This window comes from Bactrocera neohumeralis, unplaced genomic scaffold (assembly GCF_024586455.1).
Source record: "Bactrocera neohumeralis isolate Rockhampton unplaced genomic scaffold, APGP_CSIRO_Bneo_wtdbg2-racon-allhic-juicebox.fasta_v2 cluster09, whole genome shotgun sequence".
In the NCBI taxonomy this organism is placed as follows: Eukaryota; Metazoa; Arthropoda; class Insecta; order Diptera; family Tephritidae; genus Bactrocera; species Bactrocera neohumeralis.
The window spans coordinates 25,923,425-25,944,685 of record NW_026089622.1 but is presented as its reverse complement, the minus strand read 5'-3'; the positions used below and the strand labels follow the sequence as shown (position 1 = coordinate 25,944,685).

The 21,261-nt window shown below is 34.6% G+C and overlaps 2 protein-coding genes across 2 annotated transcripts in view; both read left to right on the top strand.

Annotated features, from left to right (window-relative positions):
- The window catches only part of LOC126764111 (uncharacterized), a 340,586-nt gene that overhangs the window by 19,691 nt on the left and 299,634 nt on the right, over nt 1-21,261 (top strand). The window lies entirely within an intron of this gene.
- LOC126764148 (sterile alpha motif domain-containing protein 1-like) lies at nt 18,638-20,013 on the top strand. Its single transcript, XM_050481947.1, has 4 exons — nt 18,638-18,956; nt 19,018-19,210; nt 19,273-19,452; nt 19,534-20,013. Exons 1-4 carry the CDS (start codon nt 18,928-18,930, stop codon nt 19,897-19,899), a joined length of 768 nt encoding a protein of 255 aa, XP_050337904.1. The 5' UTR covers nt 18,638-18,927; the 3' UTR covers nt 19,900-20,013.

Genomic DNA, 21,261 nt, shown 5'->3' with positions numbered 1-21,261 from the left:
AGCAGTTTATAAGCGGACCAAGAGACGCATTCATCACTTAGCAATTAGCGAAGGTATGAGTTGCAGACAGATAAAACTAGAATTGGGCCTACCAATCTCTAGACAGCGTGTTCAGCAAATTTTGAAGCATGATTTGGGCCTTAAATTTGAATCAAAACTAGCTCAGCCGCGAATGAAAAAGCAACATAAAGGTACTCATATTTTATTTTGCGACTAATATCGGTTTTGGGAGGAGGAGTTTGAAAATATAATTTTTAGTGACGAAAAATAGTTTAATTTGGATGGTCCAGATGGTCATCACAAATATTGGAGAGATATACGACATCCAAGAGAGACTTGCTATAAGCGAAACCATGGTGGGGGATCTTTAATGGTATGGGCTGCCTTTAGTTCTAACGGCAAATCTCCTATGTGTTTTTTACCTACTAAAGTGAATTCAGAAGTTTATATTGATCTACTGGATAGTGAGCTCATTCCTTTTTCTGGGAATTTTCATGACGACAATTGGATATTTCAGCAAGACAACGCCCCCATTCATGTGTCTCGCGCAACGAAAGCATTTTTCCAGTCCCGGAATATCCAATTATTGGATTGGCCAGTTTTGAGTCCTGATCTCAAGCTTAAGTACATATATGCACGTGCCAAGCAGTATGGTACTATTATACAGTTAAAAAGTGCCATTGTCTCAGAGCGGGAGAAAATTCAGCTAACTACTTTGCAAAACTTAGTAGGGTCCATGCCACGAAGACTGTGCATGGTAAAACTGCAAAAGGGTAATACTATTACATACTAAAAATATTTAAAACATCAATTACTTAAGGTTATTTGTATTATATTCGTGTTAAAATAACATTGGATATGAATATTAAGAAGTTTTCTATTTTGCACATATAATTATTTTCTATGGAATTAAAGTAAAATAATTTATTTTTTATTAAAAAAAATTTATAACTAATTAAAATTTGGTTTTTGTTTAATACATCTTATAAAGCCGTAAATAAAACAGTAGCTATCAAAATATATTTTGTGTTTTTGATACTTTAAATTTAAGTTATTGTATTGCACATATCTACACACAAGTATATAAAAAAGAAAAGATACATGTGACTATAATATGTACATATATATTTTCTTTAAACATATTGTAGTTCCATTTAATGAAAATGCTTATATAAACACATATATGATTGTGATATTTTTCAGTTTGGCTACCAAAATATTCATAGGATTGAGGTTTTATTCTATAATGGTTTCATTAAATTGTAAAGATCTAAGTTGCGTCTGGAAATGTATTAAAATAATAATACGCACTTTAGAAAAGGAACACATATTATTATTAATTGAGAATGGCTAAGCACACAAATAGAATACAAACGCTAATAGGTGAGTGCTGAGCGCTCATTTGTGCATATGTGTTTGAAGAAGCAGTGGTTCATAAACTGTAGTTATTATAATTTAAATGTGGAGAAATGTTATCAGCGCGTGAAAACACTGTCCAAAATTAAAAAAAAAATTATTTAATTAATTTGAAAGCAGCTGGAACTTTCACCAAAGAACATCTTCCGAAATATTTATTATACTTTTTATTATATGTCTTACATTTTATAAATTTGTGGTATTTATAAAGAAACTTAAAATTTTTAGACAATTTTACAATTGCTACCCACAGTGCAACTACCCATATATACGCGCGCTCTCATTTGTAAACAAGGAGTGGAAAAATACGATGCTTTCCAATCCCTTTTCATGTTTGCCCGCGATGATCCCCTTATCTAGTCCTCAAAATGTGCCTTGCGTGACCGAACGATGCAAAAATGCCACTGAGGGCTAATATGGCCACCTCTAACGGGGCATCTCGACAGGATAAAATTAGTATGCCATATATTGAAAGCAATAAGCTGCAGTTTGACATTTCTATGAAAATTTCGAAGAGGCAACATATCCCATTTACACATATACCGACGGCACTTCCATTTCGGTAATATTAAATTTAGTAGAGCGAGTATTAAAACGGTTGTGTTCTATTATAAAAATAAAGTACATTTTCAAAATAATATTTTTCCAAAAATTAATATTTAGTTTAATATTGTTAATTTACAGAAAAATTATGTAAAAAGGGTTGGGAATGAGCGAAGTCTTAAATTTAATAAACTTATAAAAGCGTAAATCAAGATCTTTCTCCTTTTCTTATTTTTCCCAGAAATATATTTGTAAAAAAAAAAGGATCTTTCTACTATTTTTTTATTTTCCAAACAAAAGTTTTAAACAGTCAAAGAGCTCAAAACACAGTATAAAACATGCGCTACATCAGCTCGAACCTACTTACCCGACGCCATTGCGCAAATGATTATGTTCATGGTAACAAATGTCCACATACAGATTTGGCAATGGCAATAGCAATAGATTTGACAGTTAGTATGCCATAAATTTTTGCCTGTCGAGATGCCCCGTGATGTAGAGCATTGTCGCAATTTTTGTAACATGAACACCGTAGGAATGAGAAATGTAAAATGGTAAGTATTATGTTGCAATCAATTTGAAAGTATACAGTCAAGCGCTGAACACATAGAGCGCGACAGACTGCAAACTACATCTGTCTAATATTAAAATACACACGTTCTTATGGACACTGTTATTTTGACAGCTGCACGACTACACGACTGCAGGCCGACAGTTGTCGTTCTCGCTAACTTCAATATCCTCCTATATTTGCCAACGACAGTAGGACGACAGTAGATTTGACAGTAGAATGGAAGATAGAAAGATGAGGTAGAGTGGTGATGCCACTAATATGTAAAATGTAAAATTATTCACAGCTCTAATAAACTTGAAGTTATTTTACAAATAAAAGCATAAAATAGCTCTATTATATCATTTGTAATAACAATTGATAATTTAAAGCAAAAATATTTACCTATTTACTTATTTTTTGCATAAAAAATTTCACTTTGAACAAAATATTAAAATTTCATTGAAGTGAAAGGAATTACATAGTATGGCCACAACGAAATTGTGTACATACAAAATGGACAACTGCGTTGTTTTGTGTACATGCCGGCCATTATGTTGTTGCTGCTTCTCACAAATGTACATGTAGTAAGATGCACAACGACGTTTTCAGTTCACTGTCGGGCTGCTGCCGCCTGTCGCGCTCTATGTGTTCAGAACTTCAATGTGTTTATTGGGGTTGGTTGGTGACGTCGACGTCGGCAGTGATTATGCTTTCAATGACGGCGACGTAACTCCTCCTCCCTTTAGTTGAGCACTCTCCTGGGTAATCAAGTTGTTTATTTTAACATTGTTATTTTTGCTCTTTAATTTTTTTAATACAATTATTGACACAATGGTGATGAAAATTAAAGTTAATGTGGAGCCGTATATGTATATACTGCGTTTTGCTTACATATGTATGTACATAGCTTATTTCTACTATTAATCCTCTATTTTTTAAGTTACTTAATTCAATGTCTTCAAATATATTATTAGGGTTTCATTTTCGGTTATTTGTATGTGATTAAAGCTAGCGCTACTTTATTTGAAAATAAGTTCTTTATTATAGAAAATTTGATTGCCTACTATAAATTGATAGAGCAATTATTGAAATTTATTAAATAGTTGCGTTAGTTTTGCAGTTTATTGAAATCTATTCCTAATTAAGTTATTTCTTCCTTTGCCAACATGTTTCTGTAAAAAATCGTAGCTTTGATGCAGCTATGTTTTCCTGAATGTGTTCGATATTGTCTTGTAAAATTTTTAGTTTTAGTGTGTAGTCAGTGTATAGAATATGTCTTTGCATTTCGTTGTTAACGTTGTTTATATCGGGTGATTTTTTAAGAGCTTGATAACTTTTAAAAAAAAAAAACGCATAAAATTTGCAAAATCTCATCGGTTCTTTATTTGAAACGTTAGATTGGTTCATGACATTTACTTTTTGAAGATAATTTCATTTAAATGTTGACCGCGGTTGCGTCTTAGGTGGTCCATTCGGAAAGTCCAATTTTGGGCAACTTTTTCGAGCATTTCGGCCGGAATAGCCCGAATTTCTTCGGAAATGTTGTCTTCCAAAGCTGGAATAGTTGCTGGCTTATTTCTGTAGACTTTAGACTTGACGTAGCCCCACAAAAAATAGTCTAAAGGCGTTAAATCGCATGATCTTGGTGGCCAACTTACGGGTCCATTTCTTGAGATGAATTGTTCTCCGAAGTTTTCCCTCAAAATGGCCATAGAATCGCGAGCTGTGTGGCATGTAGCGCCATCTTGTTGAAACCACATGTCAACCAAGTTCAGTTCTTCCATTTTTGGCAACAAAAAGTTTGTTAGCATCGAACGATAGCGATCGCCATTCACCGTAACGTTGCGTCCAACAGCATCTTTGAAAAAATACGGTCCAATGATTCCACCAGCGTACAAACCACACCAAACAGTGCATTTTTCGGGATGCATGGGCAGTTGGCCACCAAGATCATGCGATTTAACGCCTTTAGACTATTTTTTGTGGGGCTACGTCAAGTCTAAAGTCTACAGAAATAAGCCAGCAACTATTCCAGCTTTGGAAGACAACATTTCCGAAGAAATTCGGGCTATTCCGGCCGAAATGCTCGAAAAGTTGCCCAAAATTGGACTTTCCGAATGGACCACCTAAGACGCAGCCGCGGTCAACATTTAAATGAAATTATCTTCAAAAAGTAAATGTCATGAACCAATCTAACGTTTCAAATAAAGAACCGATGAGATTTTGCAAATTTTATGCGTTTTTTTTTTTAAAAAGTTATCAAGCTCTTAAAAAATCACCCGATACTATTTTATTTTGCTTTTATTAAATTACAGTCGCTCTCTATGATAGACTTGAGTTCAGAGAATGTTTTATTAAAATGTGTATAGTTTTGTATATTTTAGCTTTATCTGTTCTACCTTCAATTACATCTGTAGGTTTTGCTTTTATTGTGTAATGGACTGAGTGTTTATACCATAATATACTTTTAAAAACTCTTTCTTGAGATGATAATAGTGATTTCATGGCCTCCAGTGTTCTAAGTTTTTCGAAAATAGTACTATGAAGTCTTTCTACGTCAGGGTCTCCTGTCAGTAAAATTCATTGTCTGTTAAAATTTTTGTTGGTTTACCCCTGAGAGAGAGATGAAATCTAATTTTTTCTACTATTGGGAGACTGTTTCTTCTAATGCCATTGCATATTTTGACAATTTATCTATGAAAGTGATAAAACTAAGCTTTTTGTTGGGGGAAACATTCACATGTATTATTTCTTAAGGATCGCTTGAATATATCGGACATGTAATCCGTATTTATATCTTCTTTGCAAATAAAAATTGTATGTTTTCCATTTATAAATTGTGACTCCTGATTTTTTGAATGAGTAAGGATTATATCTGTTGGGAATCTGTTAACAGCAGTTTGCAAGATACCAAAATTGTTAGGCAATTCCTCTTCTTGAGAGTGGATCGTTGCCTTGATGCTCATATTCTCGTTTTCTTGAAGGATTTATTCTGCTCATAAAGTCAGCGGCAGTGTTGTAATTTCCCTTGACATAACTTATGTTGATGTCATATTCTTCTAATTTGAGGAGCCACCTCTGTAACATAGGACTTACATCCTTTGAATTTTGTTTTAAAATTAGTAAAACTTTTACCGAAACGTTTCAATTGATGGAACAAGTTTATAGAGATGATTGCCTTTCCCGTAGCAGAGTGCAAGAGTTGTTTCAACGTTTTGAAAGTAGTCGTGAGGAGATAAATGGCGATCAAAATGTGGGCCAATCAAAATCCGTGATCATTCATCAAAAATCAGCCGAAATCATTGAAATTCATGGAAATGGAATTGAACATCTCTAAAACATCGATTTATCGCATTTTGACCGAACATTTGGGCTAACGAAATGTGTGTGCACAGTTTGTTCCGCACAAATTGACTGACTATCCAAAATTGTTCAAAATCCAACATTCGAAGGACGATTATTTGACTAAAAATCACATTTTAACCATTGCCACTCCCCGTATTCACCTGATATGGCACCGTGCGACTTCTTCCTTTTCGGAAAAATGCATTTACTCATGAAAGGAAAGCGTTATGCAGACGTAGAGGCCATTCAAAAGACTTGCACCGGTATACATACTGGCGGCCATACCGGCCAATGATCTAAAACACTCGTTCGACATGCTTTTGGACCAAGCAAAATGCTGTATTGAAGCACAAGGAGACTATTTTGAATAAAATAAATTGATTTTGCAGAAAACACCATTTATTCTGTTTTTTTTTAAGTCCTGTTTACTTTGGAACGCACTTTGTATAAAAACTTAAGCGATTGATGGCCTGTCATGAAGGCGAGTTTAAGTGTGCAATCCGGATACCTGAGTACCGGTGGGCTCGTTAGAAATGCTTTCAATTTGTCGAACGAATTGGTATGCTATTGATGACGAATGTTAATTTTAGCTCCTTTTTTCAAATATTTTGTTAAGCCTTGAGCCACTTTGGCGTAATCTTTTATAAACCTTCTGTAATAGCCGGTCATACACAAAAACGATTTTATTTGCTTAAATGTTTGCGGTAACTTCAGTTTCTGAATGTTTTTTACTTTGTTAATTTTTAGTTTGATTCACATTTGTTGTATTATTATCAGAGTATGCAGAGTATATAATATTAATAGAGATATTTAAAAAACAGTTCTCTTCTGGAATGTAATCAAATTTGTGTTTAGTTTTCGCAAAAGAAATAAAAATGCATTTAAGTAATAGAAATTAAAACATATATTTAACAGTTGTAAAAGTTACCACATAATGAATTAATAAAGTTTCAATAATTAAAGTCATATTAAATTCCGGGAATCCGCTTAGTAAATTTAATATTTTAATATCTATAATATAAAAATGAATCGCAAAATGTGTTGCTAAGCATATAACTCAACAACGCCTGGACCAATTTGGTCAACTGTGTTTTTTTTAAATGTTCGTTTAAGTTCAAAGATGGTTTTTACGGCGAGAAAATATCGAATAATTGCCAGAAAAACCCTCAAAGCAGCGCTTTTATTTTTCCCATGCAAACGATGAATGTTTGTTTGTTAGTAACGTTAAGGCTCGAGAACTGCTGAACAAATCTTGATGAAATTTTCAGAGGTTGTTCGCTGTGGATCGGGAAACGTCGAAAAATTGGAGTATTCTAAAAAGTAACTTTTTTTATATAAAATTAATTTTTTTTCAAATTTTTTGTTTTGTTTTTCAATTATTTGAATCGCTCAAATTTGTAGTTTGCTTTCTTTATTCCTGCTATTCAAAAGAAAAATTATTGAAAATTATTCAGTGAAAACGTTATGTGTGTTTCACAACAGAGATCTGCAATTGGTACCAATAAAATTAGTGCACTTAAGTTATGAGCCATACAAATTGGTGCAAACAAGTACTCATAATAACATAAAAAATGATTAAGATTCATTCCCACAAAAAGAAAAAAACCTCAAGGTATATCTACACATATGAGCGACAACAATATATGACTCTCTCAATAGTAGACAAATAATTTGACTTTACTCACTTTTTTGAAGGAAAGAATGAAAATAATTTGAATAATTTAAAGAATAAAACTTTAAATTTTGTATCGTGCGCTGAGAAACTGTTTCGTTATTGTCTGTTTTTGTAAGTGTTTTAGCATTCATGGTTTTTTGTAAAGGTAAATATACCGGGTATTTATAAGCTCAGCAAAAAACGGAAGGGCAGAAGTGCTATTTGGGATATCTTTGCAGAAATAGGTAAAGATGACGGAAGTACATTTCTTGACATGGTATGTTGTCGTAATTGTAAAATAGTGTATAAATGCCATGGCATGTAGAAGTGCTATTTGGGATATCTTTGCAGAAATAGGTAAAGATGACGGAAGTACATTACTTGACATGGTATGTTGTCGTAATTGTAAAATAGTGTATAAATGCCATGGCATACAGAGTTCCATTCCCAATAGACATAAATGTTTTACCTCACATATTATATCGGGTGATTTTTTAAGAGCTTGATAACTTTAAAAAAAAAAAACGCATAAAATTTGCAAAATCTCATCGGTTCTTTATTTGAAACGTTAGATTGGTTCATGACATTTACTTTTTGAAGATAATTTCATTTAAATGTTGACCGCGGCTGCGTCTTAGGTGGTCCATTCGGAAAGTCCAATTTTGGGCAACTTTTTCGAGCATTTCGGCCGGAATAGCCCGAATTTCTTCGGAAATGTTGTCTTCCAAAGCTGGAATAGTTGCTGGCCTATTTCTGTAGACTTTAGACTTGACGTAGCCCCACAAAAAATAGTCTAAAGGCGTTAAATCGCATGATCTTGGTGGCAAACTTACGGGTCCATTTCTTGAGATGAATTGTTCTCCGAAGTTTTCCCTCAAAATGGCCATAGAATCGCGAGCTGTGTGGCATGTAGCGCCATCTTGTTGAAACCACATGTCAACCAAGTTCAGTTCTTCCATTTTTGGCACCAAAAGTTTGTTAGCATCGAACGATAGCGATCGCCATTCACCGTAACGTTGCGTCCAACAGCATCTTTGAAAAAATACGGTCCAATGATTCCACCAGCGTACAAACCACACCAAACAGTGCATTTTTCGGGATGCATGGGCAGTTGGCCACCAAGATCATGCGATTTAACGCCTTTAGACTATTTTTTGTGGGGCTACGTCAAGTCTAAAGTCTACAGAAATAAGCCAGCAACTATTCCAGCTTGGGAAGACAACATTTCCGAAGAAATTCGGGCTATTCCGGCCGAAATGCTCGAAAAAGTTGCCCAAAATTGGACTTTCCGAATGGACCACCTAAGACGCAGCCGCGGTCAACATTTAAATGAAATTATCTTCAAAAAGTAAATGTCATGAACCAATCTAACGTTTCAAATAAAGAACCGATGAGATTTTGCAAATTTTATGCGTTTTTTTTTTTTTAAAGTTATCAAGCTCTTAAAAATCACCCGATATAACTGAACTGCCCAGACAGAAAGTAAGTGAAGAGGATAAAAAATTAGCTTTAGAAGCTTGCGCTGATTGGGTGGTTGAAGACTGTCGTCCGTTTTCTTCCGTGGAGGGCTCCGGATTTAAAAAATTAGTAAAATTTTGTGTGGCTATAGGCACAAAGTATGGAAAAAATGATGATGTTGACGACTTACTTCCGGACCCAATAACCATTTCACGCAACATAGGAAAAAAGGCGAAAGAAAACAAGAAGAAATTTCTGTTGAAATAACAGAACATGTACAATCCGGCCACGCTTTTGCTACAATTGATTTATGGAAAGACGAATATGTTAAACGCAATTTTTTACGTGCCACACTGCATTTTGCGAAGGACTTCAAATTATACGATATTGTCCTTGGAATGAAGTCCATGGATTATCCGCAAACAACAGGTTATAATATTAAGAGAAAGCTTCAGGTTATATTTGTAGAGTTCGGCGTTAATAGTTTAGACAGCATTATTTTTGTCACAGACAAAGGAAGCAATGTGAAAAAGGAATTAGAAAATAGCCAAACGCTTAACTGTTCAAGTCATCTTTTCTCAAACGTATTAGAATCCAGTGTTGAACCTACAGATGAGCTTAAAGACATAATATTATCCTGTAAGAAGCTTGTAACGTATTTTAAGAAATCGGGTATGCAACACATGCTGCAAACATCGTTGAAAACCCACTGCCTAACCCGATGGAATTCACATTTTTATATGTTCAAATCGATTGCAGATAATTGAAATTCTGTCAACTACCGCAGAAATGAACAGACTTTCCAATTTAAATATATCAGTTATTCACAATTTAATTAAAATTTGCAAGGAGTTTGAAATAATTTTCAAAAAACTACAGGGACGTTCGAATCCTTCATTGTGCTATGCACTTCCCGCGATAAACCGATTAAAGGAAATTTGCAAGTTCGATGAAAATGATATTCAGGCAATTTCTGCGTTAAAATTAAAGATTTTGAAAGGTATAGAAGGAACTTGTATTCCAAATTTGAATGTACGCACAAAGTGGCTTATTATTTTTATCCTCCAGCGTTGCGTATCCAAACAAGCCAGTTAAATGAAATTGAAATGTTTTGCACTGCTATAATAGCAGATGTGAATGGAAGAAGATACAGCATCATCTTTCATGAGTTTATCAGTAGGAATATCTTCTTCAAATAACGAAGAGAGTTTCTTCTTTCTTAATCTGTTGACATGTACGAATACTTCTTTAACAGAAGTTGAAAATGTATCATTTGAACTACGTCGCTATTCTAGAGAAAATGTGGAATTTTTCGAAAATGCTATGCAGTGGTGGAAAAATAATAGCAAACGATATCCGAGGTTGTCTAAGTTAGCACTTAAAGTTCTTGCCATTCCTGCTAGCAGTGCAACATCAGAGCGAGTGTTTTCGCTTGCCAGTAACATTTTTACAGCGCAACAGAATAGCGCCAAAGACAGTAGAGAGCATTCTTTTCCTAACTTCAGTTTACCAAAAAAATTATAAATTTTTCTAACAAAACTTATTTGCTTTTATATGTACCTTTGAATGAGTATTTTTAGTCCTTTTTTTCAAATTCATTAATTTTAATATAAAACTATTAAAAAAATAAAATCGAGCTGCTGGTTTCTTAGTAGTAACTTTTACAGTCGTACGAAAAATCTTCATTATTGCGTATAAAACTGTATGAAAACATAATAAATAAGTAGTGAAATAAATTACCAACATAGAAATTAAAAAAAAAAAATAAAAAAGCAGCAAACACAGTAAAGCTAAACTGAAAACACTCAAGTCACTCAAAAATACTATTGGTGTTGAATCATTTCACTTTGACGTGATTGGAACGACGAAGAGGTCGCGGTAATATCGGTTGGCGTTCTTTTTGGCATCAACATACATTGGCAGCCCAAGGCACATGACCGAGTACTTACGTGCGGAATTATGCATCTCGGTCAATCAGCAAGCGATCATCACGATGTCATAGCACGACTTTTCAATCAACAGTTACGATGTTTGATGGACTTTATCTTGAGGCAACGTATATGTACTGCTGTTAGACGCTAGATGTTCTCTGTAGAATAACAAAAGAGAGGTTTGCCGCACCTACACATTCTTCTTTGGATGGTGCAGTAATGAGACTGATTTTATTGGCGCGCTTGCGGTAAACCTGTGACCTTGAAATTCCCTTTCTCTTTTTCCGGCATCTTTGCCCTCTCCATTGATATTCATTGTTTAGTTCGCCTGCTGCGTCAAGTTGAGTAGACGTGTGTTTGTAGTGCTCGTCACGAAAATAGAAAAACGAAATCAAGAGCAACGCGTCGCGATAAAATCTTGCTCCAGATTGGGCGAAACAGCTTCGGAAACGTACGCTAAAATTGTAAGAGTGTATGGTGATAGTGATCTTAGTCGTGCCCAGGCTCACAATGGTTGTCTCCGCTCGCCCCCGCCCGGAAAAAGCTCGCATGAGCAAGTCGAAGGTGAAAACGATGATTATTGCCTTTTTTTATAGCCGTGGAATCGTCCACAAAGAATTCGTTCCACCGGGGAAAACTGTGAATCAAGTCTATTATTTCCAAGTACTCGAAAAATTGCGAAAACGAGTCAACAGGGTGCGCCCAGACATCGCTCGTAACTGGATCCTTCATCACGACAACGCGAGCCGTGCCACATTGCTCTCAGCGTGTCCCAGTATTTGGCCTCTAAAGGGATCGCCGTGCTGCAACAGCCGCCTTATTCGCCCGACATGTCACCCTGTGACTTTTTTTGTTTTCTAAAACAAAATCGGTGGTCAAAGGAACCCATTTTGAGTCGATTACGGATACCCAGTCGAAGCGTTCCAGAAATGTTACGAAGCATGGAAAACGCGCTGGAATCGCTGCATAGCTGTCCAAGGGGACTACTTTAAAAGGGATGGCAGAGTTGTAGAATAATTTTCTAATATACGGTTTTTATGGAATCAGTCTCATTACTTAATTATTATGCCTCGTATGACTGATAATAAATGCACAAACCACTATCCACGTGCTTTTCTTTCGGAAACACAAACTGGCAATGATGAATATTCACTCCATCGGCGTCACTCACCAGACAAAAATGGCAGAAAATTTAGCATTAAACTTAGAGGAGTGAATATCGAAGTTGACAACACATGGATCGTGCCATATTCGCCATTATTGTCTAATTCGCATTCAAAACTCATATCATTGTTGAATATTGCAGTTTGTTAAAATCGATAAAATACGTTTGTAAGTACGTCACCAAAAGAAACAACATGGCGGAAATTGGCTTTGAACGAGATGAGATCAGTATCAAATGGGTCGATGCGTGAACTGCAATGAAGCGTTTTGTAAGATAATTACTCTTACGACTGTTGTGCATCTCGCAATTCATCTGAAGAAGGACACGGAGTGTATTTCAACCCAGAAATATGTACATACAGCCAGCGGAAACACCGCCAGCAACAAAATTGACATTGACGAGTTTTTTCTCAACTTGCGTCATTGATCAGTTTGTGAGAACATTGCTCTATTCGGAAGTGCCTTGATATTATACATGGAATGCATGGTCGAAGAAATGGTAACGCAGAAAGCACGGCCAACCAGTAAATGGAAATCCAAGTGTGTTGCCAACTAATGCAATTGGAAATGAGCAAATTCCGATAGTCTTGACAATGAAGACGAAGCCGTGAATTATGCAGTGGAATTTCTAAATTTTTTGGAGAGGCTTGGTATGCCACCACATCATTTGCGTCTCAGATTTGTATCCAACTGATTGTGACGCAACTAGCGAATACAAAGGGGCAGAATGCTTGATTCTACGAATTCCTTTGAGTTCTAACGATTTGCCATTTCAGTTAGAACGTATTCCGTTTCCAGTGAAAATTTCATTTGAGATGTCAATCAACAGAACACAAGTGGCGTAAATTTGAAAATGCCATGTTTTTCATACGGCCAGCCATACGTGGCGTGTTCCCAAGATGAAAAACCGTCTTCTCTGTACATTTACGCACCGAAACAGAAACCAAAAAATGGTGTTTATCAAAAAATGTAGGAAAATCGCAAATAAATTATTTACAACACAATATAAATTCAACTTTCTTTTCATTTCAAAACACATAATTTCACGTAGGACACCGCCTGCGAGGTCAATTAGTTTCACATAAATAAAACAGCTGAATTCTATTCGAAGAATCAGCGTGGTAATTTGAACCATAAATAATTTGCAAGTAAAGCAGGCACTCTCGCATCCTGCGTAATACTGATATTGGCGCTAAAGTCCTGATATTGCATATTGCACTTATTGCAAGCACTAACCTATGCTCAGGCCTTTGGCTACCTAACCAAATATCAAATATTTTAAGTTAAAGAATAGAGAAATTAAATTTTATAAATTCAGTCTCCATTTCGTACTGTCCGGGTCCGGTCATAAAACCCAAAACATATTTTCATTTAATTGGCGTTCGAGCCGATCAAAATACGCGAACACATTAAAGTGACCTTACAAATAAAAAAAAAAAACCGAGGAAATCGAAGTACGCGAACAATTGAACGTGCAAATAACAGAACTTGAATTCCTCGAAACGTTCAACATTTTCCGAACTCAAAGTTAAATCGTTGGACCTGAAGAACACTACACTACGTGAGAGCATAATTGCAAGTGAAACAAATTGAAAGCAACAATCATTTCAAACAATCCAACCCAATTGAAGAGCGAAACTCACACAAACAAAGTATAATAAATCGCTAGAAATGGCAAACCAAGATAACTTAACAAGACCACCCAGGTTAGGAAACATCAACCTTCCAGATCCCAATTCCAATGCAGATCCCACACCTACATACTTTACTACCAAATGAAAATTTAGCAAATATAATAAAAAATGTTTTCCCTCAAATACTAAATTCAGAAGGACTCGACATAATACAGAATATTATTAGGACTGACACAAAACAAATACCGGTACTAGACCAAATCATTGAAGAAATACACAGAAATAGTTTATCAAAAATGGACAAAATCACGGACGTAGTAACATCTCTAAGAGAATTTTCAGGCAAACCATCTGAGTTTAGTCCGAGTAAAAAATGTGCCGAAAGGATATTACAAATTTACGAGCACACTAAAGTTACTCCTAAATATTTTGGAATCTTAAACTTCATAAAGAACAAGATAGATGGCAATACGGACATAGCTTTAGAATCCTACAACGCCCCTCTCAATTGGAAAGTGATTTTAATTTGTTTGACGACACATTACGCTGACAAAAGGGATTTAGGAATTCTAGAATACCAAATACACCTTACAAACCAGAGATAAAACCTACCCCAATCCTGAATATCCAGGACAAACTCTTCATATCGTCATATTTATAGCATATATTACACTAGTTTACAGTACATTTGTTGCCGACGAAATTTTAGCTGTTGCTGACTACTATGCTATTTCCAAAAATATAATTTAAATATTTTTATCAGCTCTAGTTTCAGAGTTTCAGCTATGTAGGTATTACACAGAAAAAAACATGAATTTATTCAGAAAAAATTATCAAGAAAAATAATTAATCATTAAGTTCTAAAAAACGTCATTTTAAAGCTCTTCTCCGATGTGTAAACTTTGGAAAACGACGGCTTTAATCTTTTCCATAGTGAGCTGAGGAAATTTTTTGCAAATGTAAGAAAAGCAGTTCCCATCTTTATCTAGTGATTTCACAAACTGTTTCATGATGCCCAGTTTTATATATAATGGTGGAGGGATAATTTTGTTACGAGATACTAATGAATTGTGGACTATATTGTGCATTCCAGGCTCCATTTTTTCTCTCAAGGGCCAGTTTTTCTCAGCCAATGCTCTTGTTTAGCTCTACTGTCCCAAAGCCATATAAAAAAGGAAAACTTGGTATAACCACTTTGTTGACCGAGAATTTGCCACTCATGGTCATTGTATTTTATTTTGTTCAAGACTAGCGAAATGTTACAATATTCCTCTTTTAACTTTGTACTGTGGGCAATAGGTACCCCAGAATATTTATTTCCATTATGTAATAGAATACATTTAAGGCTACGTTTTGAGCTGTCAATGAATAAACGCCAGTCGTCAAGCCCATTTTTATCAACAAGTTTTTGATATCTGAACAAAAGGTAATGCCGTTTTCTTCGGAAAAATAACGCCGTAATTCTGCATCTCTTTCACGATAAAAACTTATTTTAGTATCCAAGGATAGCAAGTTTTTTCTTTTAGTCTTGATGCTAACAATTCTGAAGCTTGTTTAGAAAGATTTAAATCTCTTACAAGATCATTCAACTCATTTTGGGAAAAGCGTTTTGGCTCATTAGACATACCTTCAAAATCAGCATCATTTTCTGATGAGCTTGGTCCTTCATTGTCTTGCTCTAATGGTTCAGATATATTTTTAGGCTCTGAAGAGTCAGGTGAACGCTGCACTGAACGTTGAACACAACTAGTCCTTGGGTACTGCCATTTAGCTCGATTTTTAGTGTTTAAACCGTTTATGTTCACTCTACAAAAATAACAGTCTACGAGATGATTTCGTGGTTCTCGCCAAATAGTCGGTGTTCCAAATTTAAAGGCACTTCTTTTACCACTTTTCCATAATCTTAAATACTCCACACAAGATTTACAAACACAATTGGGAGCCCAACAATTCTTATTTTTATCCAAGAGCACCCCAAAATACTCAAAATAGGTATTTTTCACCAACTCTGATATAACTTTTCTACAATTTTTAAACATAATCTCCGCATATGTAGCAAAAATGATCTGGTTTATTTAAACAACGTCTTCTTGAACTACTCATGACGCAAAAATTTCTGAAACTAATCTTAACACAGTAAAATACGCCTGTTTTCGATTAAATGATAAAAATATGCTTAAATGATAAAAATCAAAAAACAAAGTAACTCGAGCTGCTCAAAAATTTTTAAGGGTAGATTTGACAAAAACAAGTAATAAGTGAACAATTTCAATCGCAGAATTCGCGGCAACAGACAAAAAGTTCAATAGTGTAAACTAGTGTTATATATTATTTTTTCTCTATGCACTAACACCAACGCCCATGTTCGGGTTATTTTTTTGTTTACCCAGATGTGATGAAAAAAGTTATCTCATTTCTTAATTTATTTGAAAAGAAAATCCCAAAGAGGGTAATAAAAAAACGATTGACAGACGCATGTCATTTGCGCTCGTACAACAAGAAGGTAAGTAAATGAATTTTATGTGATTTTTTCAAAAATAATTTGCAAATAATTACTTCATTTGTTTTTATAGCATTGGAAACCAGGAAAACAGGATTAGAAATAGCAGCAACAGCAAATAAAAATTGTTGTATGTAAGTATGTGGAAATAAGTGTGCGTTGTTTGAAATTGGCCTGCGCAGTCCAATATAATACGCGAAAATAAATACATACATATGTATGTACATATGTCTTTTATGCGTTTAAGGCGGCCAGCACAATCCAATGTATTTAATATGTAAAAACAAATGTTTGTTTTATATATTAAATGATCAGATAATATTAATCTTTTATTTAAGATATTATTATCATTTTATATAATTAACCTTTCTTTTTCTGTTAGATATTACGAATTCAATTTAATTATTCTTTATTTTCAGGTATTAATAATGTTTTTCTTTAATAAATCATATATTAATTATTTTTTTAAATTAAATGTATTATTATTTACACAATGTTAGCGTTAATATATTTAATTATAATAAATTTTATGTAAATATGTATGAAAAATAATAATTTTAATATTAAAAAGTTTTGTTTGAAATGTTTAGAAATTTTTTAAAGTTGGAATCAAAAAATGGAACCCTGCATCAGCTGACGAAAGGAATAATTAAGGCAGTTCTGCTATATTTTTACATAAATAATTTAGAATCTTCACGCGGCCTATGGCGAGCTCACCACTTTTTTCACTACTTTTGAGTCTACAGAACACCTCCACACAAAAGCAAAGCGAATGGACAAATTGAACGGTTTCACTCAACTCTTGCAGAAATTTTAAGATGCTGCACAACTGGACAAAAGCCACTAGAAAACTTTTTCAGACGCAAAGTTAACATGAACCCCGAACAGTATGAGAAAGCCAGACTAAAGAACACACAAAGCCTGAAGCTCAAACAAGAACAGGACTTTAAATTTCGTACCAGACCGACTTTCAAAGACTACTCACCAGGACAGAAAGTTTATATAAAAATTAACAAAATATGTGGCACAAAATTGACTCCTTGCTACAAAAAAGAAATAGTTAAGGAAAACAAATCATCAACAGTTATAACAGAATCAGGCAGAATGGTTCACAAAAGTTTTATAAAACGATAATAAAAAAATAAATAAAATAAAATGAAATTATTGACATCATCTATGTTAACAATAATAACTGCCAATGTTCAGATCCTAAACTACTCGCCCCCCCAACTAATAACAATAGATTCAGGACTGACAAAATTAGAAACTGAATCGTTCAAAATTATACATGTAATTCAACTGCAGGACTATGACAACATTCGACATATAGAGACGACAGTTAACGGACGAATACCGAACCATCCCCTTAAACCCATACTTTCATTCCTTCTCAGTCAGGCAAAACATTATTTAAATAGAGTCGGACTAAACAAAGACATTAAAAAAAATCATTCGATTTCAAGGATCACCTGAGAAATGGATTGCAGGAAATCCTGACCATAGCGATAACAATATTTTGATAGAAAGGATGAATAATATTTTAGAAAATAGCAATAAGCAAGTTGTAATAAATAAACTAAGAAACGAAAAAAACTAATGAAATAATACAAAATACCAATAAAATATCCAAATTGGTAATGGAAGAAAAAGAAGTTGTAAATGATTTAATATTTCAAATTAAATATAAATTAGAAATAATAAAAGAAGAACTAATTAACATAGTTTATGTCATCCATTGGGCAAAATCGAATATAATACATTCCTATATTTTATCAGACAAAGAAATTGAAATTACAAAAGAAATTTTAAGAAATGAAAACATACTATTTATAAACGTAGACGGAGCTTTAGAGTATGCTGAAATTAAAATTGCTTCCAATAGTGAAAACATAATTTATATAATAACACCCCTACTCTGTGCACTTGACAAATTAATAAAATATTTAAAAATTAACTCAAATATTTATCAAGCAAGAAATATTTTGGTATTCTGTGCCAATGTTGATAAAAGTAAAAGATTCAATTCGCAAAGCTTTTCCCCACACGTGTGGTGAACAAAATAATGTAAATAGAAACAGCTGATTTCTATTCAAATTATATTGATAGCAATATTCGTGCAGTCAATTACTCGTATGGTGCTCTTTATTCCAAATTTTATAAAAAATCTGTAATATATATCAAATAAATTACCTTAAATTAGTATATTATTATTTGTATTACAATAATACTTGCCCTATTTTTATAAAAGTTTCTTCCTCTTTTAAACTAGGAAACTTTATTTCTCCTCCCTTCACCTTCACAATAAGTTTTGCTACAGTCCGCACACTTCTCGAAAGGGACGACTGACTCATGGGCAAGTTGACGTTGTTACCGAATTTGCACAAAGGTATTCTCGCTCAAAGAAAATGGAGTGCCATCGTCGCGTAAACATTTTAAATGCGGCGCGCGATTCCTATTCTCACAATTTTCATCTTCGTTTAACAATAATAACAAAAGTAATGTACCTTCCATTTTCACAACAAGATGCACAATCAGATATTTACAGCCCTATTCTGAAAAAACCTCTCAACTGAGTTGAGAGGAAACATTTGAGAGATTTCTTGTGAGGCATATGTTGTGAGGCTATTCTTGCTCAAACCTCATAAGAAAAAAGCTTTAAAAAGTCACCACGTGAGGTAAAAAGCTTTTTGCTGTCAAACAGCTGTTTTAATAAAAATAAGCAAACAAAAATGGACACACAAATGAATAATCAGCATATGTAAGTAATTTTCCAAATTTTAAAATATATATATATATACAATAATTTCCTATATTCCTAGGCGTGCAAAAACGGAGAGGACAACTCAGGAGCAGCTGCAACATTACGTAATGTTTTGCAAGCAGCATCCTGAGTTGCAACGGGGGAAGCTAACTCCGACCAACCCTCAAGGGCTGCAAATACTTTGGTCGGAGTTAGCAGATAATTTAAATGCCTTAAGAGGCCCAAGTCGGTCGGCAGCCAAGTGGAAGGAGGTAAGATAATAAATGCTTGTGTTTGTGTCACATTATTAAAATACATACATATATTTCCGTAGTCATTAATGCATTGGAAACACCAGTTGCGATCGCGAGCGCGCAAACTGAAGACCCATGCGCAAGCGACTGGTGGAGGCCCTCCGATAAGTGGAATGACTCCATTCGAGGAGCAAGCCATAACAACATTTGGGGCAGCAGCGGTGGATGGATTGCCGGGTGTTGCGACTTTGGGTCATCAGGTAATATTTTAATTTAATATTTGTCGGACTATATATTTTTTTATTACATGAGGCAATAATTGGTCCGTTTTATACTTACAGGTTTTGCCGTTGTATATAAATACACAAGCTCCAGCTTCCTCACTAGCAGTCGCATCGCCTGCTCCAGCGCCAACACCAACAGTCGCATCGCCTGTTCCAGCATCTTCACTAGCAGTCACATCGCCTGCTCCAGCTTTTCCTACTTTATCAATAAATTTTTCCTCGCCATCACCTCATTTTTCTTCTTCACCATCACCTCCATCTTCTTCCTTATCTCCTCCCACATTATCTTCCCCTATGCCATCGTCTTCTTATATCCATCCAGAAAAATTGACTGCAGCGAAGATGCTTGGAACAGTGCTAAAAAAATGGAGGACAGAGAAAAGCGAGAGGAGGAGGCCATTGCTCTACAAAGGAAAATTGTAGAGCAAAATGTGCAGATGGCAGGGGTGCTGGCTCAAATGACACAGGCACTAACTTCGCTGTCTGAGGTTATGGCTAAGTTGTCCCAAAAATTGGATAAATAATAATAAAAATGTAAAAAAATAAAAAAAAAATTAAATTAAATAAAATGAATTATTTAAACATATGTAGATGTATTTTTATTCATTCTTAGAGGAAGTAAAATGTACAGAGACAGACAGTAACTAACATATATGTATATATATTTATATATATATATATTTATAGTACATAACGCCACTGGAAATATATACATACATATGTATGTTATAAAGACATAATGTAACGTTCTCTTACTGTAGCACATATGTATTAATAGAAAGATTGGTAAATAGTTTGTATAATATAGAACATTACGTACTGCTTCTACATTAAGGCTGTAAAATCCTTTCCGGTTCATAAAAAGTGAGAGAGGAGTAGTGGCGTCTGTGCTTGAGGGTGAAACAATCCCAATATGGGTACAATCGTTTGCGCCGATTCTGCCCTTGATCCCAAATTTCGTGTAAAATCTTTAAGAAAAAATTTATTTATTTATTTATATTTATTTTTATTTATTTATCTTACCCCTTCTTTGCATCTGACACATCCTGCGCGCTTGAAGGGAAATAAATTTCACTTCCCTTAACATCCACAATCAGTTTTGAAATAAAGTGCAGAGCTCTTGACACTGAGGATTGGCTCATAGAGAGCATATAATTATTACCAACGCATTTTTGATAAGAGCCATGCCCGTAAAAATATAAGCTCGTCAGGAAACGCAGATCAAATGGAATATTTGACTTCTGCACATCATGCGGCACCAATTCACTTATCAGCAATTTACATAGCGATTTTGGGACTCGAAATGTGTTAATAAATGCAGTGTCTTGCATAGTAAAGGGATCGCTTTTGTCTCGCAAACCCTTTAAAATTTTTCTCCTACCCCCCGATTCCTCCTCCTCAACAATTGCCGCATATACAAATAATAGTTCCTCCATGCTAATAACACTCAATTCTCAATATTTTAAAAAATGTCAAATATGCAAAACAAAACAAACACAGATGTTTTGTATTATGATGGCTGCTTTCACACGTCACAGATATTTGTGAGAATAGTGAGCATTTGAGCTTTTGAATTTTCGCCAGAATAAGGTAACCCTCACTATAGTGAGAAACATCACTGTAGTGAGGTTGGTGACTTTTGTGAGGGCATGAGAATAGGGCTGTTACAGCCCTATTCTGAAAAAACCTCTCAACTGAGTTGAGAGGAAAAATTTGAGAGATTTCTTGTGAGGCATATTTTGTGAGGCTATTCTTGCTCAAACCTCATAAGAAAAAAGCTTAAAA

Excerpts from the sequence above, each read along its gene's own strand:
- LOC126764148 (XM_050481947.1), top strand. The coding sequence starts at position 18,928 with ATGGACACACAAATGAATAATCAGCATAT. Across the intron at positions 18,957-19,017 it reads CAAATGAATAATCAGCATAT|GCGTGCAAAAACGGAGAGGA; the intron begins GTAAGTAATTTT and ends CTATATTCCTAG. Across the intron at positions 19,211-19,272 it reads CGGCAGCCAAGTGGAAGGAG|TCATTAATGCATTGGAAACA; the intron begins GTAAGATAATAA and ends ATATTTCCGTAG.